The sequence below is a fragment of the Neofelis nebulosa genome, chromosome 17, assembly GCF_028018385.1.
Source record: "Neofelis nebulosa isolate mNeoNeb1 chromosome 17, mNeoNeb1.pri, whole genome shotgun sequence".
Lineage (NCBI taxonomy): Eukaryota > Metazoa > Chordata > Mammalia > Carnivora > Felidae > Neofelis > Neofelis nebulosa.
The window spans coordinates 49,132,141-49,152,564 of record NC_080798.1 but is presented as its reverse complement, the minus strand read 5'-3'; the positions used below and the strand labels follow the sequence as shown (position 1 = coordinate 49,152,564).

At 53.9% G+C, this 20,424-nt stretch overlaps 1 protein-coding gene and 1 non-coding gene across 5 annotated transcripts; both read left to right on the top strand.

Moving 5' to 3' along the window:
* Positions 1 to 946: 946 nt before the first annotated feature.
* FCSK (fucose kinase) lies at positions 947 to 20,147 on the top strand. 4 transcript variants are annotated; one of them, XM_058708538.1, is made up of 23 exons: positions 968 to 1,075; positions 5,821 to 5,972; positions 6,763 to 6,813; positions 8,821 to 8,946; positions 9,312 to 9,384; positions 9,793 to 9,890; positions 10,278 to 10,358; positions 10,938 to 11,057; positions 11,221 to 11,392; positions 11,786 to 11,898; positions 12,573 to 12,674; positions 12,824 to 12,994; positions 13,388 to 13,452; positions 13,860 to 14,230; positions 14,859 to 15,069; positions 15,241 to 15,407; positions 15,501 to 15,722; positions 16,078 to 16,221; positions 16,368 to 16,487; positions 18,106 to 18,293; positions 18,381 to 18,480; positions 19,004 to 19,227; positions 19,392 to 20,147. In XM_058708538.1, exons 3-23 carry the CDS (start codon positions 6,811 to 6,813, stop codon positions 19,476 to 19,478), a joined length of 2,958 nt encoding a protein of 985 aa, XP_058564521.1. In that variant the 5' UTR covers positions 968 to 1,075; positions 5,821 to 5,972; positions 6,763 to 6,810; the 3' UTR covers positions 19,479 to 20,147. The 4 variants fall into 4 exon arrangements, with proteins under 4 accessions (XP_058564519.1, XP_058564521.1, XP_058564520.1 ...); XM_058708535.1 differs by lacking the exon at positions 968 to 1,075 and adding an exon at positions 5,159 to 5,283; XM_058708536.1 differs by lacking the exons at positions 5,821 to 5,972; positions 6,763 to 6,813 and adding an exon at positions 5,178 to 5,283 and having other exon boundaries at positions 947 to 1,075.
* Positions 5,527 to 5,633, top strand: LOC131500560 (U6 spliceosomal RNA). The gene has a single exon (XR_009256364.1). It is a non-coding gene; the product is annotated as a U6 spliceosomal RNA (small nuclear RNA).
* Positions 20,148 to 20,424: the final 277 nt, after the last annotated feature.

Genomic DNA, 20,424 nt, shown 5'->3' with positions numbered 1-20,424 from the left:
TAGCCAAGTGACTGGCCAAGGTTACACAGAGTTTGAGCAGGGTCCCTCATCTCCTTAGATTGATGCCAAGGCCTCTCAGTCTTCTTACTGACGACAGTGATTTGGAAAGCACATTCTTGTAAGAAAAATTCAGACAATAGCAATGAAACTCAATTTTTCTTTGCCCATGCCCATACCCAGCAGTCTTCACCCCAGGCTGTGTTCCCTTCCAATCCAGTTACGAAAACTATGAGTCCATATACATTATTTTTGATATAAGTGGGCTTCCTGTACATAAGGTTCTACAACTTGCTTTTTCTCCCCTTAACAAAATGTCTTGAACACAGTTTCCTATTGTAAACACAGTTCTACTTCCCTCTTCCTAATTGCTGCATAGTATTCCATGGCATGGATGTACCCTAGAGAAAAGGTGTTTCCAGTTTTCCGCTATTACAAACAATGCTGCCATTCACAACTTTTCCAAAAGCTCCGCAGATCTTCTTCCTACTGCAGAGTTGGAAAGTTTCTTCCGGAAGGACCCGTGTGATGAATCCCGCGAAAGCACTAACCAACTGCCAATCCAACTGTAGCTGTTTATGCTTAGGCAACAATCTGTTATTATTCCGCCTACTCCCCCCCTCCCGGATTTTATTGTCTTGCGAGAAAAGCAGCTGCCTCAGGTCCTGGCTAGTGGGTTAAACAGACCCCAAACGTGGAACCTTCAGCCACAGAAAACGAGCCTGTGTCTTAAAGGCATATTCGTTCCTCTGGGAGTTGTAGTTTTGCTGGGCAACGGAGCCACCTTCTCGCCTCACCTCCCATCTAGATCTGAAGACTCGCCCTCTAGGAAAGCGCTGCCCTAACCAGATTTGCGTACCTGTGCAACAAATAGCTCGGGGTTAGTTTTTTGGGGGAGGACAAGCCAGGACCGGCGGAAGGACGAAACTACACTTCCCAGGGTGCGCCGCGAAGGAACGAGCAGCCACGCCTTAAAGAGCCCGCTGCGTCCGACAGAGGCAGATACCTCGGCCCGCGCTGGTCCCGGCCTCGCACACCCCAGTGATCCCACAGTTTTTCGGCCCACGCTCTCGGATCGGTAGGATGGAGCTAGGCCAGTGGCCTCCCTGTTCCCGATAGGGAGGAGTTTCCGGGAACTCTGCCGGCGTCCCTGGGCGCCCACTGTCTATAAGGGGCATCTGCAGGTCCTCCTACTCCTTGGCCTGGGTCTTTTCAGTGGGAGCTCCGGGACGTGGCAAGTGCTGGGGCACTTGGGGACACCTGGGACAGGGAGGGATACGGGCCCCAGAGGCCCCTTACCCCTGAGACAAGTGGGACGCTGGATGCCGGCGCTGCTGACTTTGTTTTGAGGCCGCGTCTCCTGCCTCAGTTTACCCAACCTGGGCTCGTCAGTATGCACAAATCTCAAATAGAGGACGTCTGTGTAATTTGCAAAGTGGTTTTATTACCAGTCAACTTCTTTCTGCCTTTTTATTTTCTAGAAGGCAAATTAGATCCCTTCATAAGACAGTCCCTCCCCCGACTCCCCCCCCCCCCTTTAAAGTTCTAAAATGCAAAATCCCTGTTCCACCTATCTTCAAAAAGCATAACTGGAAGAGGTTGTTCTGTCCCTGGCTCCCCTTCCTTATCCAATTTTGGAATGAGGAAAACTGGCTGAAGACATTAAACTTGGCCTCAATAGATGAAGTTTTATCAAAGTGGGCAGAATATTGGAATAGAGGTCTAAGTTTTCTGTAAATGTTAGGTATGGCAGAGGGCATAGACTCTAGACTCCAGGAGAGATGTCTTGTTTTCGACAGGGTGGTTAAGAACATGAACCTTGGTGTTGGACACACCTGGCCTGCCTGTGCTAGTGGTGTATGGCTTTGAGCAGACTATTCTTGTCTTTCAGCTAGTTTCCTTATCTCTGTCACGGGTGTGGTAGGATGCAATTCAGAGGGCTATTGAGTGAGTCACGTGAGCTGATTCTGTAATGCCTTTGGCCTTGGTCCCTAAAAAAAAAGTTGATGTGTTATCATAAAATACTCTTTTGGCTGATCTGGCAAGGCATGCTCCTCCGCCTGGCTTGATTTCCCTAGGCCTTCCCTGGTTTTTACTTCTTCACGGGCATCTTTGACTAGGAGATCATTTCAGAGCCATCACTCCCACCTGCCACCAGCTTCAGGGTCAAGTTAAACTCTGCTGTTTCCTTTCCCTGCTGGAGAGAACTACCCCTTCAGCGTGCCACTTCTTTTGCATTTTATTTAATACTGGTAACATTCCTAGGAGGTTGATATCTTTGGCTTACAAAGGTTAGGTAACCTGTTCAAATCACACAGGAAGAGACACAGTTGGGAACAGAGCCCTGAGGGCTGATTCCCAGTCCTAGAAGGCTCTTCTGCCTAGTGGAGTGCAGTCCAGATAGGGCTACCCTCCTCCCTCTGGCCATGATCTGTCACCTGTCCGTGTCTCCCAGTCATTATGCTGAGACCAACACGGGGCTCAGACTTCCTGGGTCACTGGACTCTCCTTGGGGCATTTCTTCCTTGCTCTCTTTCAGCCCCTTTGCTTGGGACCAAATATCATTACCACCATCACCTGCATATAAATTGGAGCAACCCAGGTCCCAATCGTGGCTGCAGCATCCATTAGCCTCTGTAAAGTGGAAGTGATAATAATTATCCTGCGGGGATGTTGTGAGAATGAAAAGTCATAATGTCTTAACCGTGGACCAGAGTGGGGAGCTCAGTCCCAGTGCTTGTTATCATTAACATCCTCCTCATTCCATTATCACCTTGCATTTAGACTTTATCATAATAGCTAATATACACTGAGCACTTTACTCATATTTACTCCTTTTGTTCTTTCCTTGTCCCTACAAAGTGGGTTCAGTTAGTGTTTAAGAGAATGGACTCTGGAGAAAGTATCAGGTTCAAATTTGGCTGTGCTACTTGCTAGCCGTGTGACCTTGGACAGGTTACTTCATCTCTCTTTGCCTCAGTTCCTTAATCTTTGAGGATAGAGTGTACTTGCCTGACATTAAGTTAGAAGTTCTTACGGTGATTTTTTTTTTTTCCTTTGAGAGAGATGATATTATATTCCCCATGTTGGTTCAGGTCCTTGGAGAAGCAGAGACCGCAATGGGACTAGACTTGCAAGAGATTTATTGGGGAAGGGCACAAAGGGGAGGTAGCTAGAGGATGCAGGGAGAGCTGTTAGGCTGCTTCGTGTGAAGAAGCACCAGAAGGGAGGAAGGGAGGGAGGGAGGGAGGGAGGGAGGAAGGAAGGAAAGAAGGAAGGAAGGACAGATGGACAGACAGAGGGAGGGGCAGGGTTGGAAGGATCTCTGATTGCCTTGCAGTGTCTGTCGGATTGATGGGGACTCCAGGAACTAGGGTTGCCTGTCGGAGGATCCTCATCTTGCAGGAATGAGTTTGTGTTCATGTCCCTGCTGCGCGGAGTCACTGGTTGGGAGCAATTGGTAGGAAGTGTGGCCTCCATGTGAACAAGCTGGGGAGCACTTGTCAGTTCTCCTCTCTGCTGCAGGAGGCCTGCGAGGATTAGGGGTGCCAAAGATCACACAGTGAGTGCCAAGCTGGAATCCCTCGAGGCTCCTTTATTGGAAAGGCCAGATGGACATCTTAGGGAATGCCTTTTCCTCAGGTGGCTGGCCAAGATCTCCACCTCAGATTTCCCTTCTGGATTCCCTCCCGGGCTTAGCAGGGAACAGAGAAATTTCTGTTAGTGGTGGAGGCTTTCCCTGAAAGCTGGTGGGAGCGTGTCAACTGGTGGTGTTTGTCAGCCCTAACCATAGGCTGGAGGGTCTGGCTTACGTAAGAGGGCGCTGTTGCTGTTGGCTCTTAGTTGGTGCTTGGGCTGACTAGTGGACACACACTCTGGGCACCCCATCATCCCCATTCCGAGCTTTGGAGGTTGGAGGCGGGAGGAGGGGATGGGCTGCCTTGTGGGACCGCAGCCGGATCCCTGCCAGAGGTGGATGCCAAGGTACTTTTGAGCACTTGTCTACAGGTAGTCTTGGGTCCTCTCAAGTCAGATTAATTTCCCAACTGGTAGGAGAGGAATTTTGAGGAGGATAGTAGAGGGTGAAGCCATAACTTTGGCCCACCTTCCCCTCTCTTGCTCAGAGTGCCCTGGAGAAAGATGGCTGACCGGTGGGTTGTAGCCCCCTTCTGGCTCGGAGCTTCTGGGGAGGGGGTCTCCTCTGAGGTCCTTGTAGTGGGCACTGTAGGCACCCTGCCCTCTGCCCTTGAACAGGCTGGTGCACCCCTCCCACAGGTGCCCTCTTCTCCAGGGAATTGCCCTTGGCTTCAGGAGCCTGGGAGGCTAGAACCTCCCTCTCTCCCCTCCTCCTAGCTCACAGCCAATAATTGAATGCTGAGGGGCAGCCCTTTGCTTTAAGGTGGGACCCACTGTCAATCCCGTCTTGCTTCCCTCACTTCCTCTCCTGAGGAAATCAAATGCATCCACACTGACAAAGTCAAATGTAATATAACGCAGCAATCCCATTCCCGGGTGTACATTGGCAGAGGTGAAGTCTTATGTTCACACTAAACCTGCATACAACTTTTTTTTTTTTTTTTAAGAGAGAGCATGAGCGGGAGAGGGGCAGAGAGAGAGGGAGACAGGATCTGAAGTGGGCTCCGCACTGTCAGCAGTGAGCCCGATGCGAGGCTCGAACTCACAAAACTGTGAGACCATGACCTGAGCCGAAGTCGGACGCTCAACCAACTGAGCCACCCAGGTGCCATACAAATGTTTATAGCAGCTTTGTTCATGATTCCTCAAAGCTGGGGATAGCCCCAAATGTCCTTGGATGGATGGAGAAACACACCACGGAGGTCACTTCATGCAACGGACTGTTGTTTGGCAAATAAAGAGAAAGAAGTAGTGATATGCACAGTCAACTTAGATGAATCCTAGAGGCATTATGTTGAGTGAAAGAAGGCAATCTCAAAAGATTACATTCCAGCCATGGCTGTGGAGAACAGAGTGTGGTTGTCAGGGGTGAGGGATGGAGGAGGGCGTGACCAAGGGGATAGCATGCGGGAGGTTTTTTTTGGGTGTGGAAAGTGGTGGTGGCCACAAGAATCTATACATGTGTTAAAAGTTCATTGAACTATCAATTTCAGGGTAAAATAAATTTTTTGAGATGTCCACACACACCTGTATCTCTGCCGCAGGGAACCCCCTCAAGTTTGGCCAGAATGGCGCAGCCAAAGGGGGTTGATTGGACGGTCATCATCCTGACGTGCCAGTACAAGGATAATGTCCAGGTCTTCCAGAGAGGTAGGGACCCCCTCCTTCCCACTTTACCCCTGATGGAGAACCCTCACCATACCCCCACAGCCTCAGGAGCCAGGAAACCTGGGTTCAGGCCCAGATTCTGCTGCTTTCTAGCCATGAGACCTCAAGACACATTGTATCATTTCACTGAGACTCAAATTTTTTCATCTGTTAAATGGGATTGGTTGTACTTACCTCACAGAGTTGGGCGAAGATCTAAGGAGCTACTCCATGAAAAGCTACTGAGTGCTCGCTCTGGCAGCACAGGTACTGAAAATAGAACCACACAGAGAAGGTCAGCATGACTGCTGCTCAAGCGTGCCATGCAAATTTGTGAAGATTCCATATTTTTTACGAATATCAAATCATTGTGTTGCACGGCTGAAACAAATGTAATGTTGTATGTCAATTATACCTCAATTAAAAAGGAGCCCCTAGGTCAAAGCAAATAAAATAATGGCTCTCAGTAGATTTGCTCTAGGTGCTCTGGACCAGGGTGGGGAGGCTGGGGGCCAGTCTCAACTTGTGTTCTGACCACAGAGCTGGAGGTGCGGCAGAAGCGGGAGCAGATCCCGGCCGGGACACTGTTACTGGCTGTGGAGGACCCTGAGGTGCGCGTGGGCAGTGGAGGGGCCACGCTCAATGCCCTGCTGGTGGCTGCGGAACACCTGAGTGCCCGGGCAGGCTTCACCGTGAGTGCTCATGAAGTACCATCCTCTGGCACATGTCCCGGTCAGAATGGGGATGCGGGCTTCAAACAGATTGTTTCCGAGGTCACATGCTCCTGGGGCTCCATTGCCTGGCCAGTTCAGCATTTGGTATTAGTTTCTGTGCGTGTAGATTGGGTAGATTTATCAGGAGGGGCAGAAGGCAGGGCCAGGCTCTTTAGTGGCTTTCGAACATTGGAACCAGTATCTCAGAATTGGGCTTTCTGGCGTCTCTTGAAAACTTCCTGCCTCTCCTTTCCACATGGCATCTCTTTGCTGGAACTGGGATAAGGCTGCCTGCTTTGTGCAGGGCCCAGGGGTCAGTGTTCCCACCAGGTTCACCTTCCAGACACACACAGCCACTTCACTCAGTCACCTGGCCCTCATGGCACCCTGACATAGGGAGTGAGGGTGGTCGTAGGAATGGACATGCTCTGATGATGGAGGTGGCACCGGCAGGGGAGGCCACCACTGTGTGGTTGCCGTGGAGCTTGACTTACTGTGAGTCACCCAGCCAGCCCCACATCCTTGCTTGTAGCTTTTCCCAAAAAGCTGGGGCAGAGAAGTGGCCCAGGTAGAGGGCCACTAGGCTTCTTTATCCAGGAGGGGCCAGAGCTGCCCCTTGCTTGCCTATGGCCATTGGTCTTGACCTTGTCTTTTCTTCCTTTGGTACCTGAGGGGATTTGTGTTGGGGTCTCTCCCTGGACAAGAGGACAACATCCTTGGGTACCATCTGCCCAGGCTTCTGTCAACGGGGCTCTTCCACTTCTGACAGGTGGTGACATCTGATGTCCTGCACTTGGCCCGGATCCTTATCCTGCACATGGTTAGTAGAGGGCCTTGTAGTTCTTCAGGGGCCATGGAGAAGGCTGGAAGCATCAGTCCTCGGGGTTAGAAAGTTGTTCTACCATTGTGTGTGTGCAAGGTGTTCCTTGTGCAGATACAGAAGAATCAGAATCGGAATTGATCCAAATGTCCAGAAATAGGGAACTGGCTGAATATAAGCAGTATATCCTCCTGGTGGAATGTTAGACAATGATTTAAAAGTCCAGCTGGGGCGTCTGGGTGGCTCAGTCGGTTAAGCATCTGACTCGTGATTTTGGCTCAGGTCGTGATTGTGAGGTTCATGGAATTAAGCCTTGTATTATTGGCTCTGCTTTGACAACACAGAGCTTGCTTGGGATTCTCTCTTTCCCTCTCTCTGCCCTTCTTCCACTTGCGTGTGTGTGCACGCATGCTCTGTCTCTCTCAAAATAAATAAATAAACTAAAAAAAAAAAAAATTCCAGCTAACTCTACACATTTACCTGGAAAGAGACTTACTAGCTCTGTGACCTTGGACAAATCACTTGACCCTTTCTTTCTAGGTCTTACCTTCCTCATCTGTAAAATGAAGATGGCAACAGTTTCTACTTTGTGTGGATGTGCTGAGATGATCCATTTAAATGTTAAATGGGGCCTGGCCTGGCTCACTGTGATCATTCAATGGATGTATTTTCATTGTTAAGGGGAAAAGGCCAGCCACACAAGTTTATATAGAATGATCTCAATTTTTTTTTTAATGTTTACTTATTTTTGAGAGAGAGACAAAGCATGAACAGGGGAGGGGCAGAGAGAGAGGGAGACACAGAATCTGAAGCAGGCCCCAGGCTCTGAGCTGTCAGCACAGAGCCTGACATGGGGCCCGAACCCACGGACCATGAGATCATGATCTGAGCTGAGGTCGGACACTCAACCAACTGAGCCACCCAGGCGCCCTGATCTCAATTTATAATTAGAATTTTGTGTGTGTTTTAAAACTTTCTTTAGCCATTCTTTTCCTTTTTTTTTTTTTAAGATTTTTTTTAAAGGCCTGTAGAGACTGGAAGTTTTATTTATTTTTTAAAGTTTACTTATTTATTTTGAGAGAGAGAAAAAAAGAGAGAGAATGAGTTGGGGAGGGACAGAGACAGAGGGAGAGAGAAAGTCCCAAGCAGGCTCCGTGCTGTCAGCACGGAACCTGATTTGGGGCTTGAAGTCACAAACAATGAGATCATGACCTGAGCCAAAATCAAGTGTCGGATGCTTAACTGAGTGAGCCACCCAGGGGCCCCAAGATTTTTTAAAATAATCTCTACACCCAGCGTGAATCTCTAACATACAGTCCTGAGATCAAGAGTCGCAGGCTCCACTGACTGAGCCAGCCAGAGACCCCTTTAATTGGAATTTTGATGAAGATGAATGTCAATCCACATGCAAGAAATCATACAGAGAGAGAAGCCTTTGTAAACTTTGCCCATATCCCCCCAGTGGTAACAAATTCAACAGCTATAGTGTAACCACAGTCGGATATTGACATTGATACAATTCCCAAACTTTTCCCCTAGTTTTACTTGTAGTGTGTGTGTGTGTGTGTGTGTGTGTGTGTGTGTATTAGTTACTGTTGTCTCTCCACCTTCTCATGATCTCATTTAAAAAAATTAAAAGTCTAAAAGGATGTACCTCAAAATGAGGGCAATGGCTGTCATCCCTGAGGAACTGTTTTCTTTGGGCACATCTGCATTTTCTAATTTTTCACCATAATCATATAATTGAAAACATTTTAAGAAAAAAATAAAACGAGAAAACGCTTTTTAAGTTACTGATTTATTAGGTAGGCTCCATGCCCAACACTCGAACTCACGACTCCGAAATCAAGAGTTGCGTGCTCCACTGACTAAGCCAGCCAGGCACCCCGAGAAAACACATTTTTAAAAGTCTTCTAGGTTGATGGCTTCCTGCCTTTGCACAGCTGATAGGTTGTCCCCAGGCTCTCTGCCCCAAGGGTTCTTTTCCTGTCCGTGCTCCCTCCCTAGGGCCGAGACTTCCCTTTTGACGACTGTGGCAGGGCCTTCACCTGCCTCCCTGTGGAGAACCCCCAGGCTCCCGTGGAGGCTGTGGTCTGCAACCTGGACTGCTTGCTGGACACCATGAGCCATCGGGTAAGGCTGGCCATAACCACAGGGCCTCATCCCAGAGACAGCCACACCCCTCCCACTGCACCAGCAGCTGTACAGTCTGTGCTGGCGCAGACAGGAGATGCCAGGAAGAAAGGCTTTGGAGGTGCCCAGAGTTAGAGCTTCTGAAGGTTAGTCTTGGCCAGATTGGTGGGGAGGTGTGCCCCTCAGAGGATGGGGGAGGGTTGGTATCAGCGCCATGGGTCAGGGGAGGCCCTGTTACCTCGGCAGACAGGGTCTTTCTGGACAGGATGGCTGCTGGAGTGCATAGAACAGGCCAAGACTGGGCTGTGTGGGAGCAGAGGAAGGGTTGGTCCAGGCCACCAGCTGCATTCTGTCTCTCTCCACAGCTGGGCCCAGGCTCCCCACCGGGTGTGTGGGTTTGCAGCACCGACATGCTGCTGTCTGTTCCTCCAAACCCAGGTGAGCCTGAGAAGCCTTGGGACTGCCTTCCCTGGCCACAGCCAGATACCTTTCTTCACTTGGTCTCTGGGCCTGGCCTGATGCCCTGTTCAGAAAGGAAACTGTAGGGTGTGGAGAATGAAGCCCAGACTGAGTTAGGGCTTCCCCTTCTGGGCCTCAGTCTTCTTGGCTGTAGGATGGAGACACCCAGCCCTGCCCCTTCTGCCCTGCAGGGCTCTGTGGAAGAATTTGGGGAGGGGAGGTATTGTCATTCTCCCAGAGGAATTGAATGTCCATTTGGCTTTGGAAACCATATTCCCTTTAGAGTTGTCTGGATGCCCCTGCCCTGTGCTCTTGCCTCCACCTGGTTGGAGACCCCTGTCTTGGGTTGAGGCCCCTGGGGGAACCTCCTAACTGCCCCATTCACAGGGATCAGCTGGGACAACTTCCGGGGAGCCAAAGTGATTGCCCTTCCAGGGAACCCGGCCTATGCCCGGAACCATGGCGTTTACCTCACTGACTCCCAGGTAGGGCCCCTGGGGCAGCTGTGTGGGCAGCTTGACCATCTGGGTTGGCCTCCTGGTCCTATGCTTGGGGAATCCTCTCATCCTGGACTTTCTACATTGGTCTGGATTTGGAGGAGGTCCCCTCTGAACAGCCCTTGTGCTCATTTAGTCTTTTGCCAAACATGAATTGCACACCGACCCTGTGCTAGGGTCTGTGCTCGAGGCTGTGAAAACATGCAAAGCCTGCCCTCTACCATCAGGGGTGGGAGTCTTCAGTGCTCGTGTCCAGGAGCACCCTGGTACCTGTCAGACTTCCATCCTAGGTTTTCATTTGGAGAACACCTTGCGATGCCCTCCTTGCTGGTCCTTTCTTGCTCCTTTCCCTAACTCTGTTTTCTCCCCACATAGGGCTTCGTTTTGGACATTTACTACCAGGGCACCGAGGCAGAGATACAACGGTGTGCCAGGCCGGATGGGCGGGTGCCACTGGTACAGCTGCCAGACCCACGCTAGGGTCTTTGGAGACCTTATGGGACGAGGAAGGGAGGGTTTGCCTATCTGCACTCCTTCCGGAAGATTCTAGGGCAGGCTAGAACCAGGATCCGAGTAAGGTCTAGAACTGGCATTCAGGGGAGCTGGTGGAGCCAGAATCTGAGGCAGGTGTGGCAGAAAGGCTGGAACCAGCCTGTGAGTAATTTCAGGAACACAGTTGGGAGGAAGTCTAGAATCTGATTTGGGGGATCCTTCTAGAATGAAAGGCAAGGATAGGAACATTGGGTAAGGGTCTGGGACTGGACCTTGAGGAAGATGGGGAACTATTTCTCATTCTCTGTCTCTAGTTCAGGGAGGCCTGACAATTGGGGTGGGGGTCCCAGAAGGTGGGTGTTGAGGGGTCCCTTGGTGGGAGCCACTCCCATTAAGCCTGGATCCTGGGTGCTGGAGTGGCCCAAAGACAAAAGACCCTGCCTGGTATGGCAGCCAGCCTTGCTTGGCCCATCTGCATGAGTCCTTCCCAATTCAGGGCCCAGGCTAGCCCCAGAGTCCCACAACCTGACTTGACCTCTCTAGGTCTCAGGGATCGCCTTCTTCTCTGTGGAGACTGCTGAGCACCTCCTGGCCACCCATGTGAGCCCACCCTTGGATGCCTGTACCTACATGGGCTTAGACTCTGGAGCCCGGCCTGTCCAGGTGACTGGGGGTGTGGGCTGGGGACCCCTGGCCTTGGGTAGAGGCCCTGACACTGGCAGCCTGGTGGTCCCTTTCTTCTCTGGGTCAGTGTCTCTGGGAATGGGACTGCCCCAGCTCAACCTAGGAACCTTCTCAATAGATGTGCTTCCTACCCCTGCCCCAGCTATCTCTCTTTTTCGACATCCTGCTCTGCATGGCCCGGAACGTGAACAGGGAGGACTTCCTGGTGGGGCAGCCTCCAGAGATGGGCCAAGGTGACATGGACATCGGAAGTTACCTGCGGGGTGCCCGGGCTGAACTGTGGAAGGAGCTTCGTGACCAGCCCCTCACCATGGGTGGGTACTACCTCTTGGCTCTCTGGGGAGACCATGGGAGTGAGGACCCCCCCAGGATGAGGCAGCTGCCTGCCTGGCCCCCAGGCTTCTGGACCATGCAGGCCTAGTGCATGCCAGACAATTAACCCTCTCCGAATCCAGAGCCTGTAGCCCTCTTCCCTTCTTCCTTTGTCTTGTTCCTGGGCTCCAGTTCCAGTCTTTCTACTTTCTAGCTGTGTGACTTGGACAGGTGGCTGAGCCTCTCTGGATCTCAGCCTCCCCATCGGCACAATGGGCTCATTGCCATGCCTGCCTTCCCCTGGCCTGGTTAAGAGGTGTCTTCGGTGGGAGGCCTGGCCTGGCATCAGAGCTGCAGCAGGCATGGGGTTGGGGTCGGTACTTGTATCTTTGCAGCTTATGTCCCTGATGGCAGCTACAGCTACATGACCAGCTCGGCCAGTGAGTTCTTACACAGCCTCACATTCCCAGGGGCTCCCAGGGCCCAGGTAGTGCACTCCCAGGTGGAGGTAAGACCTGCCTGGAGGGAGGGCCAGCAGAAGTGCCTGCTGGGTGCCTGTGGACAGGTGGGATGGGGACTCCAGGAAAGGGAAGGAATAGCCCATCCTTGGAATAGAGTAGGTGTAGGTGTTATTATCCCCATTTCACACATGAGGCACTGGAGGCTCAGAGAGGTTAAGTAGCTTGCTTAAAGCCACAGAGCCAGTAAGTGGTCATTTCAGGATTCTACATGCAGGTCTGCCTGAGAAACTAGAGAAGACTCCCTTCCTGCTTTTCTGTGGGGTCTGCTGGGGAATAAGAACATTTGAGGTGATGGGCCTGGGTCATTCCCATGGGCTGAGAAAAGTAGCAGGGAGAGCTCATAGGTGGCCCTCAGGGTGGCAGGGATAGGGGTAGCTGCACAGATGGGAGAGGTTTCCTGGGAGAGCTGTCATTTGGTGGGACCTCTGTTACTGTGTTCAGATTTGTACTGGAGGAGAACACAGGCAGAGCACGCCGCTAGGGGAGCTTCTGGAAGAGCGGCGTGAACAAGAGGGGATGGGAGTTGGCGTGAGGCTGGGGTCAGGGCAGAGGGATGTGCCTGGCTGTCAGGGCACAGGGAGCAGCAGGCATTCTGGCTGGGGCCTTGGCTGTGGGGGAGCCTGGGTCCTGGGCCCTCACAACATTCTGCTTGGCTTCCCAGGAGCCACAGCTCCTGGGTGCCAAGAGCTCCGTGGTCAGCTGCCTGCTGGAAGGTCCTGTCCAACTGGGTCCTGGGAGTGTCCTGCAGCACTGCCATCTTCAGGTGAGGCCAGGGGCAAAGCAGGAGGGCAGCGCTCCAGGGGCCAGGGTCCTGTGTGTGTGTGTGTGTGTGTGTGTGTGTGTATGTGTGTGTGTGTGAGTGTGTGTAGGTACTTAAGGCTGTGCTAGGATGCATACCTTTTCTCCTATCAGGGCCCTGTTCATATCGGCACTGGCTGCTTGGTGAGTGGCCTGGACATGGCCCAGTGCAAGGCACTGCACGGCTTGGAGCTGCATGACCTCGTCCTGCAGGGACACCACGTGCGGCTGCACGGCGCCCCCAGCCATGTCTTCACCCTCGTTGGCCGTCTGGACAGCTGGGAGGTTAGGTGTCCACCCTGCCTCCCCGAGGGTTCCAGCCCATCTCCTACAAGTCTCCCTGAACACTGGCCTGAGGGATAGGTGGTGAGGAGGGTGCAGCCAGTTGTCTCAACAGGCCTTCACCACCCTCCTTGTCTGCTCTATGTGGTGGGCTTGGTGGGGTGGCCCATGTTATAGGCCAGACACTGAGGCACAGAGAGGGTGGTGACCCACCTTGGACCTCAGAGCTGGTTATGATGGATTGGGCCGAGTGCCAGGCACCTGGGCAGGAACATCGAGGCTCCAGGGCTTGACGCTGGTGTCTCAGAATTTCCTTGCATATGTGCTCGTCACTCTTGCTATCCCCTCTGGCCTCAGTGTCCCTAACCCCCTTCCTGCCTCCTCCTCTTCCCCCAGAGACAGGGGACAGGAACGTATCTTAACATGTCCTGGAGTGAATTCTTCGAGAAGACAGGCGTTCGGTAAGGTTAATGGCCCAGATGGGACTCTACAGGCCTAGGCAGCTAGGGCAGGGCATCTGCTTCTCTGAGGCTCACCCCTGCCCTCGCTCCTGCCCCAGAGCAGCACCCGGCCCCCTAACCATCCCTGGGGTCCAAGGTAGTTTTGGGCAGCCTGATTTGTCCCACCATCTTTCTGAGCAACTACAGATTGCTGGCTATACTCAGGGTTTGGGATTTTGTCCAGTGGCCTGGGAAAAGAGGCAAGGCAGCCGGGCCTCTCTCTCTGAGCTGCACACTTGTGCTGCCTCTGGAGGAGTCTGTCCTGTCACCACGAATGAGCCAGCCCCCAGCTGACAGTCAGTCAGGGCTTGGTGATCAGGCAGGAGCCCTTGCTTCCCCCCTGCTAATATGTCTTTCCCCCACATCAGAGACTGGGATCTGTGGGACCCAGACACGCCCCCTGCGGAGCGTTGCCTTCTTAGTGCCCGCCTCTTTCCCGTGCTCCACCCCTTGAGGGCCCTGGGACCCCGGGACATGCTATGGATGCTGGACCCCCAGGAGGATAGGGGCAAGGCCCTGCGGGCCTGGCGAGCCTGCTGGCGTCTGTCCTGGGAGCAGCTGCAGCCGTGCCTGGACCGGGCTGCCACACTGGCCTCCCGCCGGGACCTGTTCTTCCGCCAGGCCCTGCATAAGGCGAGGCATGTGCTGGAGGCTCGGCAGGACCTCAGCCTGTGCCCGCTGATCCGGGCCGCTGTCCAAGAGGGCTGTCCTGGGCCCCTGCTGGCCACGCTGGACCAGGGTGAGTGTGCTGGAAAGCCAGTCCCAGCGTCACCTGCCCTACCTGCCCTCTGGATCATCAACCTGAGGGTACTAGGGAGCTGTGAGACTTCAAAGTGGGGGAGAGACACAGTGGAGTGTACTTGTAAGTTTGGGGGGAAATTTCCTCCCCATCATTGGGGAGTTTGGTGAGAGGCTGAGGCTTGGGGCTGAGCCTCTGGGTCCTATGAGCATCAGCAAACCCAGCAAACTTTGCACTGGGTTGGGATGTGGTTGGCTCTACCCAGAGGCCCAGGCACACTGGCTGGGGGCTCAGCTGTAGCCTGCTAGGCAACACCTCATTAGCCCCATTGAAGCTGGTTGATGGTGGGGCTGAGACCGAACCCGGGTGGTTTGACCCTGAAGCCTGAGCTCCTAACCACTGTGGACATCCTGGGTGAGGGGGTGAAGAGGGGGCTGGGGCTGATAGGTTGAGAAGAACCTTGCTTGGCGGAGGAGCAGGGAACATTCATAGGAAAGAATATATCTTGGGTCCAGGTGAAGAGGTGTGAAGGACCTGGAGTGTTTGGGGGACTGCTGAGTAGTCTCTGGGGGCAGAGGGCCCTGGGGGCAGGCCCCCTCCCCTGCCACCCTGACTCCTGGCCGCTCAGTTGCAGCCGGTGCGGAAGACCCTGGGGTGGCGGCCCGGGCTCTCGCCTGTGTGGCGGATGTACTGGGCTGCATGGCAGAGGGCCAGGGAGGCTTACGGAGCGGTCCAGCCGCCAATCCCGAGTGGATGCAGCCCTTCTCATATCTGGAGTGTGGAGACCTGGCGGCCGGCGTGCAGGCACTTGCCCAGGAGCGGGACAAGTGGCTGAGCAGGTGGGTGCTCAAAACTTTTGGAGAAGTCCTTGGCCATCCTTGGAGGTGGAAACCCACGGAGAGGTAGGCCCCTCTTACCACGGTTACCTAGGGCAGTCAGGTCCCCAAACCCAGGCAGTCCACCCCCAGCTTGGGGTTCCACGCCACCGTCTCTCCCATCCCTCTTGGCAGGCCAGCGTTGCTAGTGCGAGCTGCCCGCCACTACGAGGGAGCTGGGCAGATTCTGATCCGCCAGGCTGTGATGTCAGCCCAGCACTTTGTCTCCATGGAGCCAGTGGAGCTGCCAGCACCTGGGCGGTGGGTGGTGGCTGAGTGCCCTGCTCGCGTGGATTTCTCTGGTGAGCCCCTTGTGGCGTGGTGGGGTGAGGGTACCCACCCCAGGGCTGGGCTGGCTGCCCTGTGACTAACTTGGTCTTGTCTAACTGCTGAAGGTGGCTGGAGTGACACGCCACCCCTTGCCTATGAGCTTGGTGGGGCAGTGCTGGGTCTGGCTGTGCGAGTGGATGGCCGCCGGCCCATCGGGGCCAGGGCACGCCGCATCCCAGAGCCTGAGCTGTGGCTGGCAGTGGGGCCTCAGCAGGACAAGGTGACCATGAAGACAGTGTGCCGGAACCTAGATGACCTGCAGGATTACTGCCAGCCCCATGCCCCAGGTCAGGGCACCTGTGACATCTACAGGTGGGAATGGCACGCATGGCCAGCTGAGGGATGGGGGCAGAACCTTGGAGACCCTGCAGGCCATGGAGGCCTGTCCTGAGGGTGAGCCAGTCTGGTGGAGGAGCCCTGAAGTCATCCTGCCCGGGTACATGCAGGCCCAAGGAGGTAGGGCTGGCACATTTGCCTGTGCTGGGGGGACCAGAGGCCCTTTTATGGCTTGGAGATAGGGCCTCCAATACTTCTGGGGTTTTATCTCCCAGTGAGCCCCGTGCTAGGCTGGGCAACAGTGGACGTAGTTTGGGGTATCTGCTTCTACCTTGAAGACCAAATTCCTTGCTGGTCCTTCCACAGGGGCTCTGCTGAAGGCAACCTTCATCTGTGCGGGGATCGTGCATGTTGGCTCCAAGCTTTCCCTGAGAGAGCAGCTGCTGCACACCTTTGGGGGTGGCTTCGAGCTGCATACCTGGTCTGAGCTGCCCCATGGCTCCGGTCTCGGTGGGTGGGCCCTGTCTCCCTGCTGCCCACCAGTCGCATCCCTAACCTCCAGCCTCACCTCGGGTCCCCTCCCTGGCCTCTGCCCAGCTGAGGAGTGAGCTGGGCAGAGCTGTTTCATGTCTGGCGCTTTCCTCTGCACCCTGCAGGCACTAGCAGCATCCTGGCAGGCGCAGCCCTGGCTGCCTTGCAGAGGGCCGCGGGCCGGGTAGTGGGCACAGAGGCCCTGATCCATGCAGTGCTGCACCTGGAACAGGTGCTCACCACAGGTATGGGACTGCCCTGGGGCAGGAGGGAAGTCATGGACATTTTCCCAAGGGCTTCCAGGGTCTCCTGGGACTTGCAGACAGCCACGTATACATATGCGTGGTCAAAGCTTCCTTAAAGTTGCTTAGAGCTTCCTTCTTACCACTCTGACCCTTTCTGGTGGTTTTCAACTTCAAATGTTTCTATCTCTAAGGACCTGATGCTTTAGGAGTACCTACTAAGTGCTAGATTCTGTGCTGCACCTTTCATGTGTTTTATTAGGTACCCGTTATACCAGGTGCTATTTCTCATGATTCTGTCCCCACCTAGGGCTGTCCCTCAGGGTGAGGCTGGGCAGAGGTGGATTTGGAATAGGGGACAGGACTTTTAGCTTGCCTTCTGGCAACTTGCCCTGCCCATGGGCTGTGGTCCTTTGTGCCCCTCCCCTCCCCACTACCATATGGCTGTGATCATAATAGAATGCTACTAACACCTTCCACCTCTGCACCACCGTGGCCCTTTGGAATCCATGCACAATGGAGAGCAGCTAGTTTGTCTGACTCCAGATCCTAGGGTGCTCTGGTCACCTCAGGATGCAGGGCCTTATCCACAGGACGCTAGGAAGCAAGCTGCCGCAAGGACAGATAGATGCCTGATGATGGTATCTTCTCTGGTCACTTTGTAGCCCAGCCTCCTCCTTTTGTTGCCCTGATTCACATCACATAATGGGTAGTCATTAGCAAAAAGGGCAGCCTGTTAACTTTCCTTTTGAGGTGTAGCATTCAAATCCTTCCTTTGGTCAATTGAAGGAGGCTCAGCCCCATTGTTGAGTTCCAGGGAGTCAGCTGATCAGAGTATCCACTCTGTGTTGGGCCTTGGGGATAAAATGAGCAAAAACAGGGTCTTTGCCCTCAGAAGGCATATGGTCTGTTGGAGACAGGCCTTACTCAATAACCACTCACATGAATGTATAATCACAAGCTGTGCCAAGTGCTCTGACGGAGAGGGGTGCAGGTAAGGAGTTCTTGACATTTGGGGCCTGATGCCTAAAGTTGCAGATGCCCCCTGCCATTGGCAATTTGTACTTTAAATCCTTGTAGGCCCCAGGTATGAAAGGCCTATCCCAGAATTATCTTAAGTTGTGACACTTTTGTAGAGCTGCAAGAGGAAGAGATCCATACCTTTCATTCCTAAAGCAAGATGTGAACAAGCTCTTTCAATTTCAATAAGAGATGCTAAAAAGCTTTCCAACATCAACACCCTTTATTAGAAAAGACAGGGTGCAGGGAACCGTTAAGCTTCAGGGGAAGTCCCATGTTATCTCTCCTTGAGGGGAGCAGTTTACTGTTAGGTCTTATCCTTTGATATGGTTTACCCCAATTCCAGTTACACAGTAGGTCTGCACCCAAAGTCAGGTGTTGTGAGTTTCAAGCTTGGCTCCGTAACGCTTTCCACTTGCTGGGCTCGTCCTGTTCTGAAGGCTGGGGGCAGAAGCTGCACAGCTCACCTGGCTCAGCCTGGGTCGGGAGAAGCGGGCTTCCCATGCTGGTCCTTGCCAGGGGTGCAGGACTGGGAGCCTGGGCTGGGAGAGAGAAGTTGGGACAGAGAGGCTCCAAAAGTGATGGGACCCTGGGCTTGCAGGAGGTGGCTGGCAGGACCAAGTGGGTGGCCTCGTGCCTGGCATCAAGGTGGGGCGCTCCCGGGCTCAGCTGCCACTGAAGGTGGAGGTGGAAGAGATCACTGTGCCTGAGGGCTTCCTCCGGAAGCTCAATGACCACCTGCTCCTGGTATACACTGGCAAGACACGCCTGGCCCGGAATCTGCTGCAGGTGAGCCCTGGCCTCAGGAGGAAGGTGAGAGGCAAATGGCTCAGCTGGACTCGGATCCTCATTGCATTCCTCCTGCCCCATCTGCAGGATGTGCTGAGGAGCTGGTATGCCCGGCTGCCTGCCGTCGTGCAGAATGCCCACAGCCTGGTGCGGCACACCGAGGAGTGTGCAAAAGCCTTCCGCCAAGGTGAGGTGCTTCTTGCCTGGAGCTCAGGGCATCAGGAGTGAGTACCTTGTTGCCTGTGGGTCTGAGGCCAGGAGCCTTTGCAGGCCTGGCCCGGACCCCGTGTAGGACACCCCTGGGGGCAGAAGCCTACTGTCTGCCCTCCACAGGGTCTCACACTTAGGTGGGTGGGAGTCCTTTCTCAGGATAACACTTGCATCATGAGGGAGGCCTCCAGCCCCACCTACCAGGAAGCAGACTGGGGCAGAGGCTCAGCCTCTTGAGTTCTGGGGAGTCAGCTGATCAGGGTTCCATGTCTGTGTCTACATGATTGAACACTGTACTGGGCACTATGCCAGCTGCTCTATGCACTTTAGTCCTCAACCCTTGAGGTGGGCTTTATCACTCCTATTTCCAGCCAGCACTGGACCTAGGTTTTTCACCAGGACACCGGTTAGGTAGTGCTTCTTGGCACATCATTCAGTCCAGAAATAGGTGTTGAATATTCCAGCTCAGGCACACCACTCCCTTCTCTGCCCCCACCCAGGGAGCCTGCCTCTGCTGGGCCAGTGCCTGACCACGTACTGGGAGCAAAAGAAGCTCATGGCTCCAGGCTGTGAGCCCCTGGCTGTGCGGCGTATGATGGATGTCTTGGCCCCCCACGTGCATGGCCAGAGCCTGGCAGGGGCAGGTGGTGGAGGCTTTCTGTATCTGTTGACCAAGGAGCCACAGCAAAAGGAGGCTCTGGAGGCTGTTCTGGCCAAGACTGAGGTACCTGGTGGTGCTGGGGGTGGTGATTGGTGGGGGACAGGAGCCCTCAGTGTGTCTCACCACTAAGCAGGGGCTACAGCTGCAAGTCTCCCTGATCGCTTGCAGCACGAGACGTGGCCTGAGACTTGCCCAGAACCCTCTAAACACCTGTCCTTTGCTCCCAGGGCCTCGGGAACTACAGCGTCCACCTGGTAGAAGTGGACACTCAGGGCCTGAGCCTGCAGCTGCTGGGGAGTGAGACCTCAACCTGATGCCCCTTCCCAGGTTTGTCCTTCTGTAAGAGAAAACCTGGAGCTGCAGCAGCCTCTCCCTTCTTTCCTCCATGGGAATGTCAGCCTTCTACTCTATGCCCACCCCTTTGTGAACCTGCTCCCAAAGGAAACCAGCCAACGTGAGCTTGGGCCCAGCCCCTTCTGGAGTTTGGTGAAACTGGTGGTGCCTGGGAATAGGACTGTACCTTCTGGTTGACTGTGGCCTAGGCTTGTCCTCTGGACATAGGAAAGTCTCAAGCATAGTGTCCAATGTGGCCTTTACAAATCCATGGCCAGCCTTGGCCTTCTCACTCTCCATGAGGGCCTGGGAAAAGGAGGACAACCAGCTTTAGCACATGGCTGGGGTCCCCTGGTAAGGCCAATCCTGAAGAGGCTCTTTGAGGCATTTCCTGTGGCCTTCCATGGAGGTCTGGCTTCTGCCTGAAAAGAGCCTTCCTGTTCCACACTCACTCCCAGGCTGATTTGATGGGGGAGTGGGAACAGGGGTGTGGGTCTCTACTCTTGTTTGTGGTCATGAGCCAGTGCAAGTCACTGCTAATAGAGGCCTTAACTATTAACACTATGGACTATGCCACATGACCCAGTGTCTATGGACATTTGATTTCCAAAATTACAACCTTCTTGGAATAAATTCACTCTGTCCTTCAAGGTTGTCCTCATAAAGCTTTTTCTTTGATCCTGTGAGGGGCAGTTCCCACTTGCCTTGGCACTGTGGGAAACCCCCTGGGACAATCCAGCTTCTGGTGCTGAAGGCCCAAGGAGGGGATGAGGGTCCAAGATTAGATGAGGTGCCTGCTTTCATGTGGGTACTGACTGGCTGTGCGCCACTCTGGGTGCGGGAGGAGGCTGAGGATTTAGGCTTTTGTCTGCACATTTCAGTGCAACTGGTAGACCTGTCTTGCCCTATAGCATCTAACCCTCCCTG